The sequence below is a fragment of the Stomoxys calcitrans genome, chromosome 1 (assembly GCF_963082655.1).
Source record: "Stomoxys calcitrans chromosome 1, idStoCalc2.1, whole genome shotgun sequence".
Taxonomy (NCBI): domain Eukaryota; kingdom Metazoa; phylum Arthropoda; class Insecta; order Diptera; family Muscidae; genus Stomoxys; species Stomoxys calcitrans.
The window spans coordinates 229,285,849-229,310,904 of record NC_081552.1 but is presented as its reverse complement, the minus strand read 5'-3'; the positions used below and the strand labels follow the sequence as shown (position 1 = coordinate 229,310,904).

Below are 25,056 nucleotides of genomic sequence, written 5' to 3'. Positions count from 1 at the left end.
CTCTTTCAACTCTTTGACTCTATACCATAGTTGTTAGACCTATAGTGATATTTGGTATTGTAAATTGGAGGACGGCGCTTCGAAAATTCACCCACTGTTTAAAGATGGCTTGTTGTTGTTGTTCTAGCAGTGTATTGCGTTCTATCTGCCATCTGCTTGCTCTGCGACTAAGGTGGGATTTGTCGAGAGGGATCTGTGTCAGAGTCGAGTGGGTCTGGCTGGGCAGTTAAACGTGTGTTTGTAGGTCTCAATCGGCACACACATTCTGCACGTTGGCGTCAATCCTTGCTCTGTAGGAGTCAATATCAGGGGGTCAATTTTTTCAGGTGCAAGACGGTCTTAGGTATAATCGGATGTGAACATTTGCAAGTTTTTAAACTTTCTAAAACGATCTGGCAGCGTTAGTAACTTGAAGGCTTCTTTCTTCGCAATGCAAATTTGCCCATGAACACTTCAAGGAACAGGTACAAACCTCTTACATATAAATGAGATGTATCCGATTCAAGTTTAAGCTCAATTATAAGCCGAGACCGAACGGCGCGCCGCAGTACCACACCGCTTTGGTACTGCGACACGCCGTTCAGATACCACTGAGGGGACAAAGTTTATGTCTGCTTATCTAGGAATTATTTTGCTCAGTCAGAGGCTAGTGGTCCAGCGTGTGTGTATGCCCATGCCGGAGTCAGCAGCAGTTTATTCAGGATGCAAATTTTCCCCATGAACATTCCACCAAGGCACAGGGGCAAACTTCTCACACATTAATGGGTGCAGTCCGAGTCAAGTTTTAAGCTCAATGATAAAGGGCCTCCTTTTTATACCCACCATCGAAGGATGGGGGTATATTCATTTTGTCATTCCGTTTGCAACACATCGAAATATACATTTCCGACCCTAGAAAGTATATATATTCTTGATCAGCGTAAAAATCTAAGACGATCTAGACATGTCCGTCCGTCTATCTGTTGAAATCACGCTACAGTCTTTAAAAATAGAGATATTGAGCTGAAACTTTGCACAGATTCTTTTTTGTCCATAAGCAGGTTAAGTTGGAAGATGGGCTATATCGGCCTATATTTTGATGGAGCCCCCATATGGACTGATCTGGCGATTTAGGGTCTTAGGCCCCTTAAAGCCACATTTATTATCCGATTTTGTTGAAATTTGGGACAGTGAGTTGTGTTAGACCTCTCAACATCCGTTGTCAATTTGGCCTAGATCGGTCCAGATTTGGATATAGCTGCCATATAGACCAAGCCTCCGATTTAGGGTCTTAGGCCCATAAAACCCACATTTACTATCCGATTTTGCTGAAATTTGGTACAGTGAGTTGCGTTAGGTCCTTCGACATCCTTCGTCAATTTGCCCTAGATCGGTCCAGATTTGGATATAGACCGATCTCTCGGTTTTAGGTTTTGGGGCCATAAAAAGCGCATTTATTGTCCGATTTTGCTGAAAATTGGGACAGTGAATTAAGTTAAACCCCTTGACATACTTTTGCGTTATGGCACAGTTCGGTCCAGATTTGGATATAGCTGCCATATAAACCGATCCTCCGATTTAAGGTCTTATGCCCATAAAAGCCACATTTATTATCCGATTTTGCTGAAATTTGGGACAGTGAGTTAAGTTAAACCCCTTGATATAATTCTGCATTATGGCACAGATCGGTCTAGATTTGGATATAGCTGCCATATAGACCGATCCTCCGATTTAGGGTCTTAGGCCCATAAAAGCCACATTTATTATCCGATTTTACTGAAATTTGGGACAATGAGTTGTGTTAGGCCCCTCGACATCCTTTGTCAATTTGGCCTAGATCGGTCCAGATTTGGATATAGCTGCCATATAGACCGATCCTCCGATTTAGGGTTTTAGGCCCATAAAAGTCACATTTATTGTCCGATTTTACTGAAATTTGGGACAGTGAGTTGCGTTAGGTCCTTCGACATCCTTTGTCAATTTGGCCTAGATCGGTCCAGATTTGGATATAGCTGCCATATAGACCAAGCCTCCGATTTAGGGTCTTAGGCCCATAAAACCCACATTTATTAACCGATTTTGCTGAAATTTGGGACAGTGAGTTGTGTTAGGTCCCTCGACATCCTTCGTCAATTTGGCCCAGATCGGTCCAGATTTGGATATAGCTGCCATATAGACCGATCTTCCGATTTAGGGTCTTAGGCCCATAAAAGCCACATTTATTATCCGATTTTGCTGAAATTTGGTACAGTGAATTGCGTTAGGTCCTTCGACATCCTTCGTCAATTTGGCCTAGATCGGTCCAGATTTGGATATAGACCGATCTCTCGGTTTTAGGTTTTGGGGCCATAAAAAGCGCATTTATTGTCCGATTGTGCTGAAAATTGGGACAGTGAATTAAGTTAAACCCCTTGACATACTTTTGCGTTATGGCACAGTTCGGTCCAGATTTGGATATAGCTGCCATATAGACCGATCCTCCGATTTAGGGTCTTAGGCCCATAAAAGCCACATTTATTATCCGATTTTGCTAAAATTTGGGACAGTGAATTGTGTTAGGCCCCCCGACATCCTTCGTCAATTTGGCCCAGATCGGTCCAGATTTGGATATAGCTGCCATATAGACCGATCCTCCGATTTAGGGTCTTAGGCCCATAAAAGTCACATTTATTATCCGATTTTACTGAAATTTGGGACAATGATTTGTGTTAGGCCCCTCGACATCCTTTGTCAATTTGGCCTAGATCGGTCCAGATTTGGATATAGCTGCCTTATAGACAGATCCTCCGATTTAGGGTCTTAGGCCCATAAAAGTCACATTTATTATCCGATTTTGCTGAAATTTGGGACAATGAGTTAAGTTAAACCCCTTGACATACTTTTGCGTTATGGCACAGATCGGTCTAGATTTGGATATAGCTGTCATATAGACCGATCTCTCGGTTTTAGGTTTTGGGGCCATAAAAAGTGCATTTATTCTCCGATGTCGCCGCAAATTGGGACAGTGAGATGTGTTAGGCCCTTCGATATCCCTCTTCAAGTTCACTCAGATCGGTCCAGATTTGGATATAGCTGCCATATAGACCGATCTCTCGATTTAATGTTTTGGGCCCATAAAACGCCCATTTATTGTCCGATGTTGCCGAAATTTCGGACAGAGACTTAAGTTAAGCCCCTACACATATTTCTGCAATTTGGTCTAGATCGATCATGGTTTGCATATAGCTGCCATATAGAGCAGTATCTCGATTTAAAGTCTTGGCCCCAAAAAAGACGCATTTATAATCCGATTTATCTGAAATTTGACACATTTTGACACTTATGTTAGGCTTTTCAACATCCATGTTGTATATGGTTCAGATCAGTTTATTTTTAGATACAGCTACTAAAAAGACCAATATTTTGTTATACATATTTGAACAAATGTTGTACTTATTAGTATTTGGTCCAAATCGGATCATATTTCGATATAACCGCTATGGGACATAAGGTTTTGATATTGTCACCGGATTTTGATGAAAGGTGGTTTACATATATACCCGAGGTGGTGGGTATCCAAAGTTCGGGCCGCCCGAACTTGACGCCTTTTTACTTGTTATAGCTGAGTTCGAATGGCGTGCCGCAGTGCAACACCTCTTTGGAAAGCGCTTTTTACATGACATAATACCTCACAAATGTTGCCAGCATTAGGAGAGGAAACCACCACTGAAAATATGGTTCTGGTGGTCTCGCCAGGATTCGATCCCAGGTGTTCAGCGTCATAGGCCAACTTGCCAACCTCTGCGCTACGGTGGACTCCACGTTACTATTGTAATCTTATAATTGTGCCTAGTGATCTGTGTCCTAATTTAAAAACTTTCTACAACTCGTTTATACCACTTGTTGAAAGTTCTTTTTTGTTATTGTAGCCAACAAAAGTATCAATATACATAAAATATATGTACAAATATACATATATAACAATTAATATATGTTTTAACGCAAAATCAAAAATTTTATAATTATTAAGGGTCGCCTTCCTTCCTGTGCGTGTGTGTGTCTGATTTTTTATTTTCACTTTGAAATCCCCCAAAATGTAGACTATACAAACAAATAAATCTGAAAAGAAATGAAAAACTGTGCCAAATACTCGTTAAATGGCCAAAGTCAAAGAAGTATAGCAATTTGATTTAAGTGTGCGTAAATGGCATTTTCTGCCGTCTGAATGTCAAGAAGATGTTCAAACAAAAACAAGTAAAAAGACAACAAGTTCGGCCAGGCCGAACTTTGGATACCCACCACCTCGGGTATATAAGTAAACCACCTATCGTCATAATCCGGTGAATAATGCATTATTTATGCACCCATAGCAGCTTTATCCGAATATGGTCCGATTTGGATCAAACTCAACACGGACATTGAGTGGTCTAACAAATACAAGTCACTGTTCAATTTTATGGAACAAAATATTGGTCTTCTTGGCAGCTTTATTCATATATAAACCGATCTGAATCATATAGGACATGGATGTCGAGAAACCTAACACAAGTCACTGTGTCTAATTCCAAAGAAATCAAATAATAAATGCGTCTTTTGTGGCGTCTATCCAAATCTGGACCGATCTGGGCCAAATTAAAACCAGTAAGGAGGCCACCGTAGCACAGTTAGCATGCCCACCTATGATGGTGAACGCCTGGGTTCGAATCCTGGCTAGACCATCAGAAAAAATTTTTAGCGGTGGCTTTCCCCTCCTAATGCTGCAACATTTGTTAGGTATTATGCCATGTAAAACTTCTCTCCAAAGAAGTATCGCACTGCGGCACGCCGTTCGGACTCGGCTATAAAAAGGAGGCCCCATATCATTGAGCTTAAACTTGAATCGGACTGCACTCATTGATACGTGAGAAGTTTGCCCCTGTTCCTTAGTGGAATGTTCATGGGCAAAATTTGCAATTTGCAAGGAAAGGCAAAAGTCGGGCAGAGCCGACTATATAATACCGTGTCAAAATTGTTTAAATATCGGACCAAAACTGCAGTTTCTACAACCTTAAAAACCATATGAGCTAAAAGATATATATGGCAGCTATATCTAAATCTGATCCGATTTTAATGAAATTTTGCACAGGTATTAAAACGTAAAATAAAACATCTCATGGCAAATCTGGTAAAGATCGGACCAAAATTGTGGCTTCTACAGCCTTAATAGGTTAAATCGGATGAAAGATATATATGGCAGCTATATCTACATTTTACCCGATTTTGATGAAATTTTGCACACATATTAAGACGTCACACGAAACATCTCATGCTGAATTTTGTAAGGATCGGACCAAAATTGTGGACACCAAAGACTTAAAAGGTCATATCGGATGAAAGATATATGTGGGAGCTATATCAAAATCTGATCCGTCAAAAAAAGCACTTCGTGTCAAATTTGGTGAAGATCAAACCAATTGTGACTTCTATAGCTTTAAAAGGGCACATTATATAAAAGATATATATGGCAGCTACATCTTAATCTGATTCGATTTTGATGAAATTTTGCAAATATATCAGGACGTCAAAAAAACAAAAAGAAAAAAAAACACGTTGTGATAAATTTTGTAAGGATCGGACCAAAATTGTGGCTTCTACAGCTTTAAAAGGGCACATCGGATGAAAGATATATATGGGAGCCATATCTAAATCTGGACCGATCAAAGCCAAAAGCGTTCCTTGGACGAAAAAAGGGACTTATGCATAATTTTATGAAAATCGAACAATAAATGCGACCTGTACCTTGATTACAAGAATATATGGACAGACAGACAGACGGACATAACTAAATCGAATCAGAAAGTGATTCTAAGCCGATCGGTATACTTACCGATGGGTCTAGCTCTTCTCCTCTTAGCGTTGCAAACAAATGCACACAGTTATAATACCTTGTACCACAGTGGTGGTACAGGGTATAAAAATATGTTCCAGTGCCTAACACAACTCACTGTCCTAAATTTCAGCGAAATTGGACAATAAATGCGCCTTTTTTGGGCCCAAAACTTTAAATCAAGAGATCGGCTTATATGCCAGCTATATCCAAATTTAGACCAATTTGGGCCAGATTGAAAAGAGATGTCGAAGGGCCTAACACAACTCACTATCCCAAATTTCGACGAAATCAGACAATAAATGTGGCTTTTATTAGTCCAACCCCTTAAATCGAGAGATCGGTCTATATGGCAGCTTTATTTATCCAAATTTTAACCGATCGGGTCCAAATTGAAAAAAAGATGTCGAAGGGCCTTACACAACTCACTGTCCCGAGTTTCGATGAAATCGGATAATAAATGTAGGTTTTATGGGCCCAACACTTTAAATCGAGAGATCGGTCTGTATGTCAGCTCTACCCATATTTGGACCGATCGGAGCCAAATTGAAGAAAGTTATCGAAGGGCCTAGCACAACTCACTGGCCCAAATTTCAGCAACATCGGATACAAAATGTGCCTTTTATGGGCCCAAAACCTTAAATCGAGAGATCGGTCTATATGACAAGAAGTGTCGAAGGGCCTAACAAAACTCGCTGTCCCAAATGTCGGCGAAATCGGACAATAAATACGTCTTTTATGGGGCCAAGACTTTAAATCGAGAGATCGGTCTATATGGGGGCTATGTTCAAATCTGGACCGATCTGGGCAAAATTGAAAAAAGATGTCAAAGGGCCTAACACAACTCACTGCCCCAAAATTTCAACAAAATCGGACAATATATGTGAATTTTATGGGCCTAAGACCTTAAATCGGTAGATCGGTCTACATGGGGGCTGCATCAAAATATAGTGCGATATAGCCCATCTTCGAACTTAACCTGCCTATGGCCAAAAAAAAAGAATCTGAGCAAAGTTTCAGCTCAATACGTCTATTTTCAACGACTGTAGCGTGATTTGGACGCCACTGTAGCGCAGAGGTTAGCATGTCCGCCTATAACGCTGAAAGCCTGGGTTCGAATCCTGGCGAGATCATCAGAAACAAATTCTCAGCGGTGGTTTTCCCCTCCTAATGCTGGCAACATTTGTGAGGTACTATGCCATGTAAAACTTCTCTCCAAAGAGGTGTCGCACTGCGGCACTCCGATCGGACTCGGCTATAAAAAGGAGGCCCCTTATCATTGAGCTTAAAAACTTGAATTGGACTGCACTCATTGATATGTGATTGGGACATTCCTTAGTTGAATGTTCATGGGAAAATTTGCATTTGCATGATTTCAACAGACAGACGGACGGTTATGGCCAGATAAACCGGTCTCCCGATTTGACTTATTGAGCCCTTACAACCCGCAATGTTTGTCCGATTTGACTGTTATTTGGCATGTCGTGTTCTCTTACGACTTCCAACAACTATGCCAAGTACGGTCCAAATAGGTCTCTAACCTGATATAGCTCCCTTATAAACCGATCTCGCGATTTGACTTCTTGAGCCCCTGGAGACCACAATTTTCGTCCGATTTGACTGAAATTTGGTATGCCGTGTTCTGTTACGACTTCCAACAACTATACCAAGTACGGTCCAAATAGGTCTAAAACCTAATATAGCTTCCATACAAACCGATCTCCCGATTTGACTTCTTGAGCCCTTACAAGCTGCAATTTTTATCCGATTCGAATGATATTTTGGTTGTGGTGTTCCGTTATGACTTCCAACAACTGTACCAAGTACGGTCCAAATCGGTCGATATCCTGATATAGCTCCCATATAAACCGATCTCGCGATTTGACTTCTTGAGCCCTTACAAGCCGCAATTTTTGTTCAAATCAGTCTATAACCTGATATAGCTACCACATGATCGATCATTCTTGTTCAGTTCCAAGAAGCTTTAATTTTCCTGCTTTAACAGAAGTTTGGTATGTAGAATAATATTATGCCCTATCTATTTTTGTATCCCAAAATTCGGCCCGGCTGAATTTAGCACGTTTTTTCTTGTTATTAAGAATATATTGGGTTGCCCAAAAAGTAATTGCGGATTTTTCACATAGTCGACGTTGACAAATTTTTTCACAGCTTGTGACTCTGTAAGTGTAAAAAAAGTATATTTGATTAAAGTTCAGTTTTATTAAAAATGCATTTACTTTCTTTTAAAAAATCCGCAATTACTTTTTGGGCAACCCAATATATACTAAATAGGATTGGAAATGGATATTTCGATGTGTTGCAAATGGAATGACAAAATGAATATACCCCAATCCTACGGTGGTGGGTATAAAAAGAAAACATGCACACACGCACACACACCGTCAAACAGATAGCACAGAAAAAAATTTAGACAAATAAAGCGACAACAAGCGGACATAGAAGAAAAAAAACCCACATAATTTGTTTGGGAAGAAAAATACAAAAATTTCCGACATTGATATTCACATTCAATGTGAATATGTATGAGCATTGGTTTGTATATAAAAATGTATGTATACGTATATACACATACCACATACATACAAAAATATATTTCAAATATCAAAATATTAATTTAGCATTAAATTTTTCTGAGAACAAAAGCGGCGCACGTACATACCTATTTACAAATAGATTTACACTCTTTGACGATGATGAATGAAGTACTTATGCATTTCCGGTACATATGATTATTGGTACAGATTTACATCTCTACACACATACACACACAAACGTAACGGGGAGATTGTTTATAGATTTATGCATATTTCTGTTCTTTTGAGGTCAATATTTTTCTTTGAAAATGTATTTTTATCAATAATAACAATCAAATGAATCATGGGCTTATTTGGAATAATTTATACGAATTTGCCATCAATCTTCAAAATCTGAAGATATTATTAGAACAAATGGAAAATGTCTTTAATACGATTTTTACATCGTTTACTATAGGAAGAGCGAAAATGGACTTGACATTATTTTGTTATACCCTCCACCATAGGATGGGGGTATACTAATTTCGTCATTCTGTTTGTAACTCCTCGAAATATTCGTCTAAGACCCCATAAAGTATATATATTCTTGATCGCCATGACATTTTAAGTCGAACTAGCCATGTCCGTCCGTCTGTATGTCGAAAGCACGCTAACTTTCGAAGGAGTAAAGCTAGCCGCTTGAAATTTTGCACAAATACTTTTTATGAGTGTAGGTCGGTTGGGATGGTAAATGGGCTATATCGGTCCACGTTTTAATATAGCTGCCATATAAACCGATCTGGGATCTTGACTTCTTGAGCCGCTAGGGGGCACAATTCTTATGGTATGGTTCAAACCGGTCCCTAACCTGATATAGCTGCCATATAAGCCGATCTGGGATCTTGACTTCTTGAGCCGCTAGAGGGCACAATTGTTATCCGATTTGGCTGAAATTTTGCATGAGGTATTTTATTAAGACTTCCAACAACTGTGCAGAGTATGGTTCAAATCGGTCCATAACCTGATATAGCTGCCATATAAACTGATCTGGGGTATTGACTTCTTGAGCCTCTACAGGGTGCAATTCCTACCCGATTTGGCTGATATTTTGCATGACGTGTTTTGTTATTACTTCCAACAACTGTGTTAAGAATGGTTCAAATCGGTCCATAACCTGATATAGCTGCCATATAAACTGATCTGGGGTCTTGACTTCTTGAGCCTCTAGAGGACGCAATTATTATCCGATTTAGCTGAAATTTTGCAGAAAGTCTTTTGTTTTGACTTCAACAACTATGCTAAGTATGTTTTAAGTCGGTTCATTAACTGATATAGCTCCTTTATAAAGCGATCTCTCGATTACACTCTTTTAGCCTACGGAGGCCGGAATGCTTATCCGATTAGGCTGAAATTTTGTGCAACAACTTCTTCTACAACCTTCAATGTACATGCCAAGCGTGGTCTAAAGAGGTCTTTAAACTAATATTGCTCCCATGTAAACCGAACTCCCGATTAAAGTTTTTAAGCCCCTATTGGGCTCAATACTTATACGATTAAGCTGAATTTTTGTACAACGACTTTTTCTATGACCTTCAATATACGTGCCAATTATGGCCTGAATCGATCTATAACCTGATATAGCTCCGATATAAACCGATGTCCCGATATTACTTCTTGAGCCCCTATAAGGCGCAATTCTAATCTGTTGAGGCTGAAATTTTGCACAATGACCTTTACTACGGTCACCAACATACAAAGTGCCAAATATGCTCTGAATCGGTCGATAACTTGATATGACTTCCATATAAACCGATTTTTCGATTATACTTCTCGAGCCCCCACAGGCCTTAATTCTTATCCGATTTGCCTGATAGCTCCTTATATAGCTCCAATAACATAGCAATTCATATCCGTTATCTTTTGTTTGCCTATAAAGAGATAGCGGACAAAGAACTTGACAAATGCGATCCATGGTGGAGGGTATATAAGATTCGGCCCGGCCGAACTTAACGCTCTCTCCCTTGTTTTTTAGTAAAATATTTCAAAATAAAAGGTCTTGCCATTGTGTCGTATAAGTATTGTTGGTATGCTTCAAATTAATATTCATTATACGCTCTGAAGAACAAATATATGAATTAAATGATTGAGTTGGAGGTTAGCTTGTGCGCTTATAACGCTGAACGCCTGGGTTCGAATCTTGGCGAGAACATTAGAAGTTATTTTTCCCTTCCTAATGGTGATGACATTTGTAAAGTAGTAGCGGATGGAAGGAATGTATGGAAGGTGTGAATGAATGGGATGAAGGGAAGGGAGACGTGAATGTGGAGATAGGATGGGAGGAATGGATGAGATGAATGGAACAAGTAGATGAGAGAAATGGGTGGGAGGAGTAGATGAGAAAAATGGGTGGGAGGAGTGGGTGGGAGGAGTGGGTGGGAGGAGTGGTTGGGAGGAGTGGGTGGGAGGAGTGGGTGGGAGGAGTGTTTTGGGTGAGTAGGTGGGAGGAGTGGGTGGGAGGAGTGGGTGAGAGGAGTGGGTGGGAGGAGTGGGTGCGAGGAGTGGGTGGGAGGAGTGGGTGGGAGGAGTGGGTGGGAGGAGTGGGTGGGAGGAGTGGGTGGGAGGAGTGGGTGGGAGGAGTGGGTGGGAGGAGTGGGTGGGAGGAGTGGGTGGGAGGAGTGGGTGGGAGGAGTGGGTGGGAGGAGTGGGTGGGAGGAGTGGGTGGGAGGAGTGGGTGGGAGGAGTGGGAGGGAGGAGTGGGAGGGAGGAGTGGGTGGGAGGAGTGGGTGGGAGGAGTGGGTGGGAGGAGTGGGTGGGAGGAGTGGGTGGGAGGAGTGGGTGGAGGAGTGGGTGGGAGGAGTGGGTGAGAGGAGTGGGTGGGAGGAGTGGGTGGGAGGAGTGGATGAGAGGAGTGGGTGGGAGGAGTGGGTGGAGTAGTGGGTGGAGGAGTGGGTGGAGGAGTGGGTGGGAGGAGTGGGTGGGAGGAGTGGGTGGGAGGAGTGGGTGGGAGGAGTGGGTGGGAGGAGTGGGTGGGAGGAGTGGGTGGGAGGAGTGGGTGGGAGGAGTGGGTGGGAGGAGTGGGTGGTAGGAGCTGGTGGCAGTAGCGGATGGGAAGAGTAGATGGAAGTTGTGAATGGGTTGAGTTGATGAGAGCAGTGAATGAGAGGAGTGGATGAGAGAAGTAGGTGGGAGGAGGGGGTGATAGGAGTTGGTGGTAGTAGCGGATGGAAGGAGTGTATGGAAGGTGTGGATGGGATGAGTGGATGAAACTAGTTATGGGGAGGAGTGGTTAGTAGTAGTGAAAGGGATGAGGGGAAGGGAAACGTGAATGTGGAGATAGGATGGGAGGAATGGATGAGATGAATGGAACAAGTAGATGAGAGAAATGGGTGGGAGGAGTGGGTGGTAGGAGTTGGTGGTAGTAGCGGATGGAAGGAGTGTATGGTGGGGATGGGATGAGTGGATGAACCGAGTGAACGGGAGGTTTGAATAGGAGGAGTGGTTGGTAGTAGTGAATGGGATGAGGGGAAGGGAAACGTGAATGTGGAGATAGGATGGGAGGAATGGATGAGATGAATGGAACAAGTAGATGAGAGAAATGGGTGGGAGATATGGGTGGGAGAAATAGGTGGGAGGAGTTGGTGGCAGTAGCGGATGGGAGGAGTGGATGGAAGTTGTGAATGGGTTGAGTTGATGAGAGCAGTGAATGGGAGGAGTGGATGAGAGAAATAGGTGGGAGGAGTGGGTGGTAGGAGTTGGCGGAAGTAGCGAATGAAAGGAGTGTATGGAAGGTGTGGATGGGATGAGTGGATGAAACGAGTGAATGGGAGGAGTGGTTGGTAGTAGTGAAAGGGATGAGGGGACGTGAATGTGGAAATAGGATGGCAGGAATGGATTAGATGAATGGAACAAGTAGATGAGAGAAATGGGTGGGAGGAGTGGGTGGTAGGAGTTGATGGCAGTAGCGGACAGGAGGAGTGGGTGGAAGTTGTGAATGGGTTGAGTTGATGAGAGGAGAGAATGGGAGGAGTGGATGGTAAGAGTTGATGGTAGGAGTTGGTGGGAGTAGTTGGTGGGAGTAGTTGGTGGGAGTAGTTGGTGGGAGTAGTTGGTGGCAGTAGTTGGTGGCAGTAGTTGGTGGCAGTAGTTGGTGGCAGTAGTTGGTGGGAGTAGTTGGTGGGAGTAGTTGGTGGGAGTAGTTGGTGGGAGTAGTTGGATTGGATGTACGGAGTGGATAGGAGGAGTGTTAGGGTAGAGAGGAGGTATGGATGGGAGGTTTGAATGAGAGGAGATCTGAGAAATAGATGAAAGCGGTTGCTTCAAAATGACTCGAAGCTAGAAATTGATTTGTTCTATAGCCTGCTTGAAAGAACACGTTTCTGCAAGAGTGTGTGCGAGGCGACCGAGCAAAATATCGGTGAATTGGTATAGTTGTTGTGCTAGCTAATACATGACCTACAATTGTGACATGTCAGAGTGGACAAATCAAAACAACAAAAACCCACAAAGCAAGAGGTGGCTTGAATCCTATACACTCTGTTTCAACCTTAGAATCATAAAGACTTAATACCGCCACTTTTATGGAAAATGGTGCTCTAGTTACATGTTTTCTGCAATAAGGACAACATTTTTATACTAATTTCAAAAAAATTTGAGAATATTGTACCATGCTAACTTAAGAGAGTTCTTTTCAAAAGGCGGCTCACAAGAGAAACATTTCGAAGGCGAGATTTATCGCCGATTCTCTGGAACCTCGCAATAAACGAAGTAAATGCAAATTTTGCCCACGAACATTCAACTAAGGAACAGGGGGAAACTTTTCACATATCAATGAGTGCAGTCCGATTCATGTTTAAGCTCAACGACCTTTTTAAATCCGAGTCCGAACGGCGCGCCGCAGTGCGACACCTCTATGGAGAGAAGTTTTACATGGCATAGTACCCCACAAATGTTGCCAGCATTCTGACGAAAGGTGGTTTTTACATATATACCCGAGGTGGTTGGTATCCAAAGTTCGGCCCGGCCGAACTTAACATCGTTTTACTTGTTTTATTTACTTTTAGGCCCACCACCATAGGATGGGGGTATATGAATCAAGTCATTCCGTTTGTAACACCTCGAAATATTGATCTAGGGCCCCATAAAGTATATATATTCATGATCGTCTCGAAATCTTGATTCGAACTAGCCATGTCCGTCCGTTCGTCTGTGGAAATCACGAAAGCGGTCGAACGTGTAGAGCTAGCCGTTTGAAATTTTGCACACATACTTTGTATTGATTCCTGAGCCCCTGGAAGCCTCAACTGTGCCCAGTACGATCCAAATCGGTCTATAAACTGATACAGCTCCCATATAAACCGATCTTCCGTTTTGACTTCTTGATCTCCCGATTTGACTTCCTGAGCCCCTGTAAGCCACAATTTTTGTCAGATTTGGCTAAAATTTTGCATCTAGCGTTCTGTTTTGACTTCCAACAACTGTGCCCAGTACGGTCCAAATCGGTCTATAAACTGATACAGCTCCCATATAAACCGATCTTCCGATTTGACTTCTTGAGCCCATGGAAGCCACAATTTTTGTCCGATTTGGCTGAAATTTTGCCCATATTATTCTGTTATGACTTCCAACAACTGTGCCCAGTACGGTCCAAATCGGTCTATAAACTGATATAGCTCCCATATAAACCGACCTCTTGATATGACTTCTTGAGCCTGTGGTAGCCTAATTTTTTGTCCGATTTAGCTAAAATTTTGCATCTGGCGTTCTGTTTTGACTTCCAACAACTGTGCCCAGTACGGTCCAAATCGGTCTATAAACTGATACAGCTCCCATATAAACCGACCTCTTGATATGACTTCTTGAGCCTGTGGTAGCCTAATTTTTTGTCCGATTTGGCTGAAATTTTGCACATAGTATTCTGTTATGACTCCCAACAACGAAGCCAAGTATGGTCTAAATCGGCCTATAACCTGATATAGCTCCCATATAAACCGATCTCCCGATTTAACTTCTTAAGCCCCAGGAGGACGCAATTTTCATTAGATTTGTCTGAAATTTTGTACATGATGTTCTGTTATGACTCCCAACAACGAAGCCAAGTATGGTCTAAATCGGCCTATAACCAGATATAGCTCCCATACAAACCGATGTCACGATTTAACTTCTTAAGCCCCTGGAGGCTGAAATTTTTTACATATTATTCTGTTATAACTCCCAACAGCGAAGCCATGTAGGGTCTAAATCGATCAAGAACCTGATATAGCTCTCATATAAACCGATCTTCCGATTTGACTTCCTGATCCCCTGGAAGCCTTAATTGTTGTCAGATTTGGCTGTAATTTTGCATGTGGTTTTCTATTATGACTCCCAACAACTTTGTGAAGTACGGTCCAATTCGGTCTATAACTAGATATAGCTCCCATATTTTGGAAGAATCCATGGTGGTGGGTTCCCAAGATTCGGCCCGACCGAACTTAGCACGCTTTTACTTGTTTTGCTACACCTCTTTTCACGCTAAGCTATAACAATGGGCCAAAGTGAACTCCTATAAAATTCACTACCTATGGTCTACCAAAAATTTTTGCAAATTTTGCCCCAGAACATTCCACTAAGGAACAGGGGGAAACTTCTGACCTATCAATGAGTGCAGTCCGATTCAAGTTTAAGCTCACTGATAAGGGGCCTCCTTTTTATAGCCGAGTCCGAACGGCGTGCCGCAGTGCGACACCTCTTTGGAGAGATGTTTTACATGGCATATTACCTCACAAATGTTGCCAGCATTAGGAGGGGAAAGCCACCGCTGAAAATTTTTTCTGATGGTCCCGCCAGGATTCGAACCCAGGCGTTCAGCCTCATATGCGGACATGCTAACCTCAGCGCTACAGTGGACTCCATCTATGGTCTACCTATTTAACCTAAACTTTGATAAATCTTTCTATAGAAATCTAAATACGTTCTCTGAATAAAATTTAAATGGAAATTTTTATAAAAATTTAATTTTCAGTTATTTTTTTTTTCAAATATTCAAATTTCAAATTCAAAAATGAAAAATTCAAAACTTTGAAAACTTCTTACAAATGATTTCATCAACTTTTGTTATGAAAACTGAATAAAACTTCGATGCATTTTTTCACTTAATATTAGCTCTTCGCGTTGGTCTAACTAAAGATTTGTTTTGAAAATTTCGTCGTATTTTGGTCTATTTATAAAAATTGGCTGCCTGTGTTTTTATTTTGTTTTATATTTACTATCATTTGTTTAACAAGTACCAGGGTCATGCAATTACTCTGTTGATTGCACAAAAATAAAAACAAAACGAAAAAAGCTAATTTGGCACACTTTTGCCGCAACCCCACATCGGGCGATCACGAACAGTCGGCCAAGCGACGCATGCAAAGGACATTTGATGAAGATTGAGGTCCCCCGATATTTTGTGGTTTTGTAGTTTTACATTTCGCCAGCAGAGTCTCTTCAAATGTTGTGCGCACGTCTTTCGAGTGAATTGATTTTGAATTGATGAAGACAGCCAAAGAACTTTGGCATTTATAATGGCTGCTCAAGAGTGAATATCGATGCATTGAATCGATAGATCATTGATAGGGATATAAATTGGCTTGTTGATCATTGGTAAATGCCTCATTTATCTCTAAAAAGACTCGATCGACAATATACCTGTTCAGTACGACCAGCCCATTGAGGTGATTATGGGGATTTTCATTTGGCCTGACGTTCAATGTACGGGAATTTTCGTTTTATGTTCGAGTATGTAGTTCGTTTTCAAAATACAATACTTTGCTATTGACTGTGGGAATTTCTTGAGGTCTGACTAATTTGAAAATTTGAATTCACCGTGCGTTCTTTTTTTTTAAATTGTTTCGTTTTTTTTTGTTGTTTCGTGAATCGCACTTTTTTTCAGTTTGTAGGTGGCCAAGGTTAATGTCAATTTTGATTTGCCTTCCCTCTTGAGGTGGGGGGTGGCTCTGTTGGTAGACTCACAAAGTCTTTGACATTGAACTTTTTCTGCCTTTGTTGTTGTTGTTGTTTTTCAGTTCAATATTGTCATGTTGAATTCTGCAATTAGGGCAATTGGCAACGAAGAATCTCCCCTTAGTAGACAAACGACATTTCTGTGTCCATTACGACCATATTTTTTTCGAAAACATTTAAAATGTTTTGCTGTATAATTCCACCCTCCGCTGAGTGTCAGTGACAAAATAAGCCCATAAATTATTTTCCATTAGCTGCCGTTGTTTAGTTTTTAGCAAATGACCTTGCGAGAGAAATTTGTTCTGGTTTTTAATACCCCGTCGCGGATATCCAAGGCAATTAGTGTGTCATCGCATAGGGACCAACAAACAGGTTCATTGATGCGTTGATATGTTCCATCAGATATTTTGGCAAATATTCCAGATTTGTTTGAAAAGTGTTTACAACGATTGAGTCGTTAAGTGAACGTGGACGTGTTTTTAATTCACTTCACATGAATATCTTTGCAACTTGGAGCAGGCACATTTTCAGGCAAGAAATTTTACGGGCACCCTGGGTAGCCTCAATACACGCAACAAAATAAAACATTTGAGACATTTTTATGAGAAACAAAATACTTTTATTACATATAGGACACGGATACCGAAAAGCCATAAGCCACTGTGTCAAACTTCAGCGGAATTGGATAATAAATGAGCCTTTTATGTGGCTAATATCTCAAATCGAGAGATCGTTCTATATGGCAACTATATCCAATCTGGACAGAACTGGGCCATCTTCAAGAAGGATATCGAGCAGCCTAACACAACGCACTATCCTAAATTTTAGCGAAATCGGACGAAAAATGCGACTTTTATGGGCCCAAGAGCTTAACTCGAGAGATCAGACTATATGGCAGCTATATCCAAATCTGGACCCATCTGAGCCAAATTGGAAAAATATGTCGAAGGACTTCATACAACCCACTGTCCCAAATTTCAGCGAAATCGGTCAATAAATGCGACTTTTATGGGCCCAAGGCCTTAAGTCGAGAGATTGGTCTATATGGCAGCTATATCCAAATCTGGACCAATCTTAAACATCTTCATGAGGGATATCGAGGGATCTAACACAACTCACCGTCCCAAATTTCAGCGAAATCGGACAATAAATGCTCCTTTTCTGGGCCCAAGACCTTGAACCCAGAGATTGGTCTATATGGCAGCTAAATCCAAATCTGGAACGATCTGGGCCATCTTCATGAGAGATATCAAGGGACCTAACACAACTCACTGTCCTAAATTTCAGCAAAATCGGACAAAAAATGCAACTTTTATGGGCCCAAGACCTTAACTAGAGAGATCGTTCTATATGGTGGCTATATCAAAATCTGGGCCATCTTCAAGGGGGATATTGAGGGGTCTAACACAACTCACCGTCCTAAATTTCAGCGTAATCGGACAAAAAACCGCATTTGAACCGTACTTGGCACAGTTATTGGAAGTCGTAACAGAACATCGCATGCAAAATGTCAGCCAAATCAGTTAAAACTTGCGGCATATAAGAACTTAAGAAGTCAAATCGGCAAATCGGTTTATATGGGAGCCATATCACATTAAAGATCGATTTAGACTGTACTTGGCAAAGTCGTTAGAAGTCATAACAGAACACTATTTGCAAAATTTTAGCCAAATCGGACAAAAATTGTGGCTTCCAGGGGCTTAAAAAGCAAATCAGAAGATCGGTTTATATGGGAGCTACATCAGGCTATAGACCGAGTTGTACCATACTTGACTGTTGTTGGAAATCATAACAGAACACTTTGTGCAAAATCTTAGCTAAATCGGTCGAAAATTGCGCCTTGTAAATGCTCAAGAAGTCAAATCGGGAGATCGGCATATATATCAGCTATACCAGGTTATACCGATTTGGACCGTACTTGGCTCAGTTGTTGAAAGTCAGAACACCATCTGCAAAATTTTAGCCAAATCGGGCAAAAATGCGGCTTCTTAGGGCTCAAGAAGTTAAACCGGGCGAGGTGACCAACTTAAGAGACCTACCAAAAGGCGCCCGGACAACCTACAGCCTTGAAATTTTGCAGACGATCTCGCTCTTAAGATTGCAAATATCAAAGAGATATCTCTACCCGTTCTTACACGGCATATTTTATTACTAGTTTTTTTTTCGATTCCTATGACATTGCCCGGCTTTCGCGGCTAATATACCAATGCCAGACATGAACCAACTTAGGGGCGTGGTATGGAATACAATTAAGAATTTTCTAAGTAGCACGGAGGCCACCATAGTGCAGAGGTTAGGGTTCGAATCCAGGCGAGACCATCAGAAAAAATTTTCAGCGGTGGTTTTCCCCTCCTAATGCTGCCAACATTTGTGAGGTACTATGCCATGTAAAACTTCCCTTCAAAAAGGTGTCGCACTGCGGCACGCCGTTCGGACTCGACTATAAAAAGGAGGTCCCTTATCATTGAGCTTAAACTTGAATCGGACTGCACTCATCGATATGTAAGAAGTTTGCCCCTGTCCCTTTGTGGAATGTTCATGGGCAAAATTGCAAGTAGCAAGGAGTTGGAGGTTACTCTTTAGTATTTAGAGCGCACCTCAAGCGTATTACTGGCGTATGTCCCTAATGGCATGGGGCCGATTAATATCAACCTAACTGAACCTTCTCAGCTCGCTCGTGTATTTTCCTAGTTCAGCCTTATAGACGTGCCAATCGTGTGGTGCTCTCCTGTCTTTTGCCCTGTTAAACCTCCGCTTTCCTAATTCCAGCCAGAAATTTTCTAAGACAGCTCTATTCTTGGTTCAGACCAAGGATATTTTCTACGAGCGCCTAGAGAGAGAATATGACCGCTGCCCCACCCATGATATTAAAATCATTCTGGGAGATTTTAATGCGAAGATAGGGAAGGAAGACATTTTTGGTCAAACAGTCGAAAAATTTAGCCTCCACGAGATAACGTCTAGTAATGGGTTGAGGCTGATAGATTTCGCCGCGGCAAAAAAAATGGTAGTTAGTATTGGGTTGCCCAAAAAGTATTTGCGGATTTTTTTAAAAGAAAGTAAATGCATTTTTAATAAAACTTAGAATGAACTTTAATCAAATATACTTTTTTTACACTTTTTTTCTAAAGCAAGCTAAAAGTAACAGCTGATAACTGACAGAAGAAAGAATGCAATTACAGAGTCACAAGCTGTGAAAAAATTTGTCAACGCCGACTATATGAAAAATCCGCAATTACATTTTGGGCAACCCAAAGCACCAGATTTCAACATAAAAATATTCACAAAGCCACATGGCTGTCACCCGATCAAAACACGATAAACCAAATTGATCACGTTGTGATAGATGGAAGGCATTCATCCAGTGTGTCAGATGCACCATCGATCCGTGCAACGAATATAGATTCGGATCATTAACTTGTTGCAGCAAAGGTTCGCACCCGTTTACATGGCTAGAAAAGTACGATCTGACACTGCACGGCAGCTGGACATTGAAGAGCTGCTAACACAACAAATGGCAGAGGCATACTCCACTCGACTGACCCAACTGCTTGATGAAAGCACTCCTTGTTCCGATGATGTAATGGCGCAGTAGCAAACTATTGCCCACTCCATGGAAAATGCCGCGAAATCCGTACTTGGGCGCCGGAAGCCTCCTCCAAGAAACCCAAGGTACGACCAAGAGTGTCAATATGCTACTGAAGCCAAGAATGCGGCATATAGAGCAACCCTGCAATCAGTAGCAATGCGCCAGATTAAGGAGAGGTATCGGGAGAAAAGGAGAGAGAAGAAACGTCTATTCCACAGAAAGAAAAAGGAAATGGAAAGACGTGAGTGTGAGCGAATTGAGATGAACAGGAGTCAGAATGAAGTCAGGAAATTCTACCAAAGAATTTAACATCAAACCGATGGCTTTGGTGCAGGCATATCCTCCTGCAGAGACAAAGAAGGAGATCTGGTAACTGACACAGATAACATGCTGAGGATATGGAAAGAACATTTTACTCAACTGCTAGTGTCCGACGTTGGCGGCGAAGAGGATACCGCAGAACGAATCCCTGATGATGGTATAGCATGTTTACCTCCTAGTCAGAATAGGGTCCAAGTAGCATTGACCCGACTAAAGAACAACAAGACAGCAGGAGCCGACGGGTTACGCAAATGCAAATTTTGTCCATGAACATTCCACTAAGGAACAGGGGCAAACTTCTCACATATCAATGAGTGCAGTCCGATTCAAGTTTTAAGCTCAATGATATAGCCGAGTCCGAATGGCGTGCTGCAATGCGACAGCTCTTTGAAGAGAAGTTTTACATGGCATAGTACCGCCAGCATTAGGAGGGAAAAACCACCGTTCGAACCTAGGCGTTCAGGGTCATAGGCGGATATGCTAACCTCTGCGCTATGGTGGCCTACAACGGGTTACCCGCTGAACTATTTAAGACCGGAGGCGACACGCTGATAAGGCGTATGCATCAGCTTATCTGCGCAATGTGGCTAGAAGAACGCATACCCGATGATTGGAACCTCAGCATACTAAGTAGCAGTGACTCGACTAAAGAACAACAAGGCTGTAGGAGCCGACGGGTTACCCGCTGAACTATTTAAGACCGGAGGCGACACACTGATAAGGCGTATGCATCAGCTTATCTGCGCAATGTGGGTAGAAGAACGCGTACCCGATGATTGGAACCCCCCAGCACAAGAAAGGAGACAAAACGGAATGTGCCAACTATAAGTCTCCTCTCCATCGCATACAAGATTCTCTCGAGCGTACTGTGTGAAAGATTAAAACCTAAAGTCAGTGAGATAATTGGGCCTTATCAATGCAGCTTTGGACCAGGTAAATCCACCCTGGACCAGATATTCACACTGCGCCAAATACTGGAAACGGCCCGAGAAGGACAAATCAACACCTACCATCTCTTTGTTGACTACAAAGCCGCCTTCGATACTCCTTTACGTTCAAAGGTATTTCAAACCATGTCTGAGTTTGGCATCCCTGCAAAATTGATAAGACTCTGCAGGATGACAGGATGCTGATACGCGTTTCTCAGTAAGAATAGGAAAGAATCTCTCCGAACCATTTAATACCAAACGAGGTTTCTGACAAGGAGATCTCTTTAATATCCTATTGGAGAAGATTATACGAGATGCAGATGTGAATAGATATGGCACACTAATCACAAGAGAGCACATGCTACTCGCCTATGCCGACGATATCTACATCATAGGTCGGTCACCGGAAATAGTAACTGCAGCCTTTGAAAGAATCGAAAGAGTCAGTGAAAATGGGTCTGGCAGTACATGGAGATAAGACGAAATGGATGGTTTCAACTCCCAAAAAACCTTGCACAACCGAGCAGATAAAGAAAATGGAGAAAGAAAGAAAGGGAACCACAACATTGAGATTGTCATTAACTATATCTACCTCCGTAACCGAAACGAATGACACCAGTTTTGAGATTAAGTGAAGAATAATACTGGCAAACAGATGCTACTTTGGACTAAGTAAACAGTTTAGAAAAAAAGGCCACCTCTCGACAGACGACGATTACACTATACAAGACACTGATACTACCGGTGTTGTTATATGGTTCTGATGCATGAGTACTTGTCAAAGCAAATGAGGCAGTGCCTGGAGTGTTTGAGAGAAAGATTCTTCGTAAAATATATGGAGAATATAGGCGACATATGAACCACGAGCTTTATGAGCTGTATGACCACGATAGCATCGTTACACGCATCAAAATACAACGGATGCGGTCATGTTGTCAGAATGGATGAAGAAGCTCCAGCAAAGAAGTGTTTTGAAGGCAAACACGGTGGTACACGCAAACCGGGAAGACCAAAAGCCGGATGGAAAGATCAAGTGGTGGGAGAAACCTCGAAACTTGGTGTCAGAGATTTTAGAATGAGCGCAGAAGATCGAGGCGCTTGGACTGCTTTTCGGCTAGTGGAACAAATATTCTGTCATAGCCAATTAAAGTAAACTAAGTTTTGGTATACTTCCAACAATTGTGTCAAGTATGATTCAAATCGGTTCATAAGCTGGTTAAGCTGTATTTACCGATAGTGGATCTTGACTTCTTGGGCCAATAGAGTGTGCAATTCTCATTCGATTTTGCTGAAATTTTGCATGAAGTGTTTTGTTGTGACTTCAATAACTGTGACAAGTATGACGCAAAGCGGTCAATAACCTGATATAACTGCCATATAAACAGATCTGGGATCTTGACTTCTTGGGCCTCTAGAGGGCGTAATTCTCATCCGATTTGGCTGAATTTTTGTACAACGGCTTCTCCCATGACCTTCAATTTAGGTTTCTAATATGGTCTCAATGGATTAATAGCTTGATACAGCTCTCATATAAACCGATCTGCCGATTTTGCTTCTTGAGCCCCTACAAGGCGCAATTTTTATCCGAATGGAATAAAATATTACACAATGACTTCTACAATGTTCAGCATTCATTTATGGTCCGAATCGGACTATAATTTGATATAGCTCCAATAGCACAACAGTTCTTATTTATAATTCTTTGTTTGGCTAAAAAGAGATACCTCGCAAAGAACTCGACAAATGCGATCCATAGTGGAGGGTATATAAGATTAGGCACGGCCGATTTTAGCATGCCGTGCTAAAATCGGCCGTAATTCTCTAAGAATTCTATGGGGACGTAATTCTCTAAGAATTACGTCCCCATAAATATCACATAGAAGTGTCATTTGATGATGTAAATTTAAATAATATCACCATAAAATAAATAAACGTACCGTCGCGAAAACTCTTATAATACACATATAAATATACAGACTTTCGCATTCGGAATTATGAGAAAAACATTTTCCTACGATATTTTCCTTCTATCGCATATATTTTTCTACCTCCACCATAGGATGGAGAGTAAACTAATTTCGTCATTCAGTTTGTACCTACTCGAAATATTCGTCTGAGACTCCATAAAGTATATATATTCTTGATCGTCGCGACATTTTATGTCCATCCAGCCATGTCCGTCTGTCCGTCGTCTGTCCGTCCGTTCGCCTGTCTGTCGAAAGCACGCTAACTTCCGAAGGATTAAAACTAGCCGCTTGAAATTTTGCACAAATACTTCTTATTAGTGTAGGTCAGTTGGTATTGTAAATGGACCATATCGGTCCATGTTTTGATATAGCTGTCATATAAACCGATCTTGGGTCTTGACTTCTTGAGCCTCTAGAGTGCGCAATTCTTATCCAATTAGAATGAAATTTTGCACCATGTGTTTTGTTATGATATCCAAAAAACTGTGCCAAGTATGATTCAAATCGGTCCATAACCTGATATAGCTGCCATATAAACCGATCTTGGGTCTTGACTTCTTGAGCCACTAGAGGGCCCAATTCTTATCCGATTTGAATGAAATTTTGCTCGCAGTATTTTGTTATGATATCTAACAACTATGTAAAGTATGGTTCAAATCGGTTTATAATCTGATATAGCTGTCATAAAAAAAAAGCTATCATAAAAATCTGGGGACTTGACTTCTTGAGCTTCAAGAGGGCGCAATTCCTATCCGATTTGGCTGAAATTTTACATGACATATTTTATTCTTACTTTCAACAACTGTGTCAAATAAGGTTCAAATCGGTTCATAACCTGACGTAGCTTGCATACAAACCGATCTGGGATCTTGACTTCTTGAGCCTCTAGAGGGCGCAATTCTTATCCGATTTGGCTGAAATTTTCCATGACGTATTTTATTCTTACTTTCAACAACTGTGCTAAAAAGGGTTAAAATCGGTTCATAACCTGATGTAGCTGGCATATAAACCGATCTGGGATCTTGACTTCTTGAGCCTCTAGAGGTCGCAATTACTATCCGATTTGCCTGAAATTTTGTACGACGGATCCTCTCATGACCATCAACATAAGTGTTTATTATGGTATGAATCGGTCTATAGCCCGATACAGCTCCCATATAAATCGATCTTGGGTCTTGACTTATTGAGCTTCTAGAGGGCGCTAGTGTGTTTCAAATCGGTCCATAACCTGATATGGCTGCCATATAAACCGATATTGGGTCTTGACTTCTTGAGCCTCTAGAGTGCGCAATTCTTATCCGATTAGAATGAAATTTTGCTCGCAGTATTTTGTTATGATATCCAACAACTGTGCTAAGTATGGTTCAAATCGGTTTATAACCTGATATAGCTATCATAAAAACCGATCTGGGGACTTGACTTCTTGAGCTTCAAGAGAGCGCAATTCCTATCCGATTTGGCTGAAATTTTGCATGACATATTTTATTCTTACATTCAACAACTGTGCCAAATAAGGTTCAAATCGGTTCATAACCTGATATAGCTGGCATATAAACCGATCTGGGATCTTGACTTCTTGAGCCTCTAGATGTCGCAATTATTATCCGATTTGCCTGAAATTTTCTACGACGGATCCTCTTATGACCAGCAACATACATGTTTATTATGGTCTGAAACGGTCTATAGCCCGATATAGCTCCCATATAAATCGATCTCTCTATTTTGACTACTTGAGCCCCCAAAGGGCGCAATTCTTATTCGAATTGGCTGACATTTTACACAGGTCTCCAACATATAATTTAAATGTGGTCCGAACTGGACCATATCTTGATATCGCTCTAAAAGCAGAGCAAATCTTTTCTTATATCCTTTTTTGCCTGAGAAGAGATGCCGGGAAACGAACTCGACA

General features: G+C 41.5%; 1 protein-coding gene across 3 annotated transcripts in view; it reads left to right on the top strand.

Moving 5' to 3' along the window:
• The window catches only part of LOC106092432 (2-oxoglutarate dehydrogenase-like, mitochondrial), a 93,612-nt gene that overhangs the window by 23,451 nt on the left and 45,105 nt on the right, over positions 1-25,056 (top strand). The window contains exon 11 of one of the 3 annotated variants that reach the window (XM_059360580.1): positions 3,581-3,886. The exons of the other annotated variants lie outside the window; for them this stretch is intronic. Within the exon in view, the coding sequence (XP_059216563.1) occupies positions 3,581-3,584 (4 nt within the window). The 3' untranslated portion in view covers positions 3,585-3,886. Of the gene's footprint in view, positions 1-3,580; positions 3,887-25,056 lie in introns of those variants that run through there. 3 annotated transcript variants of the gene reach the window in all.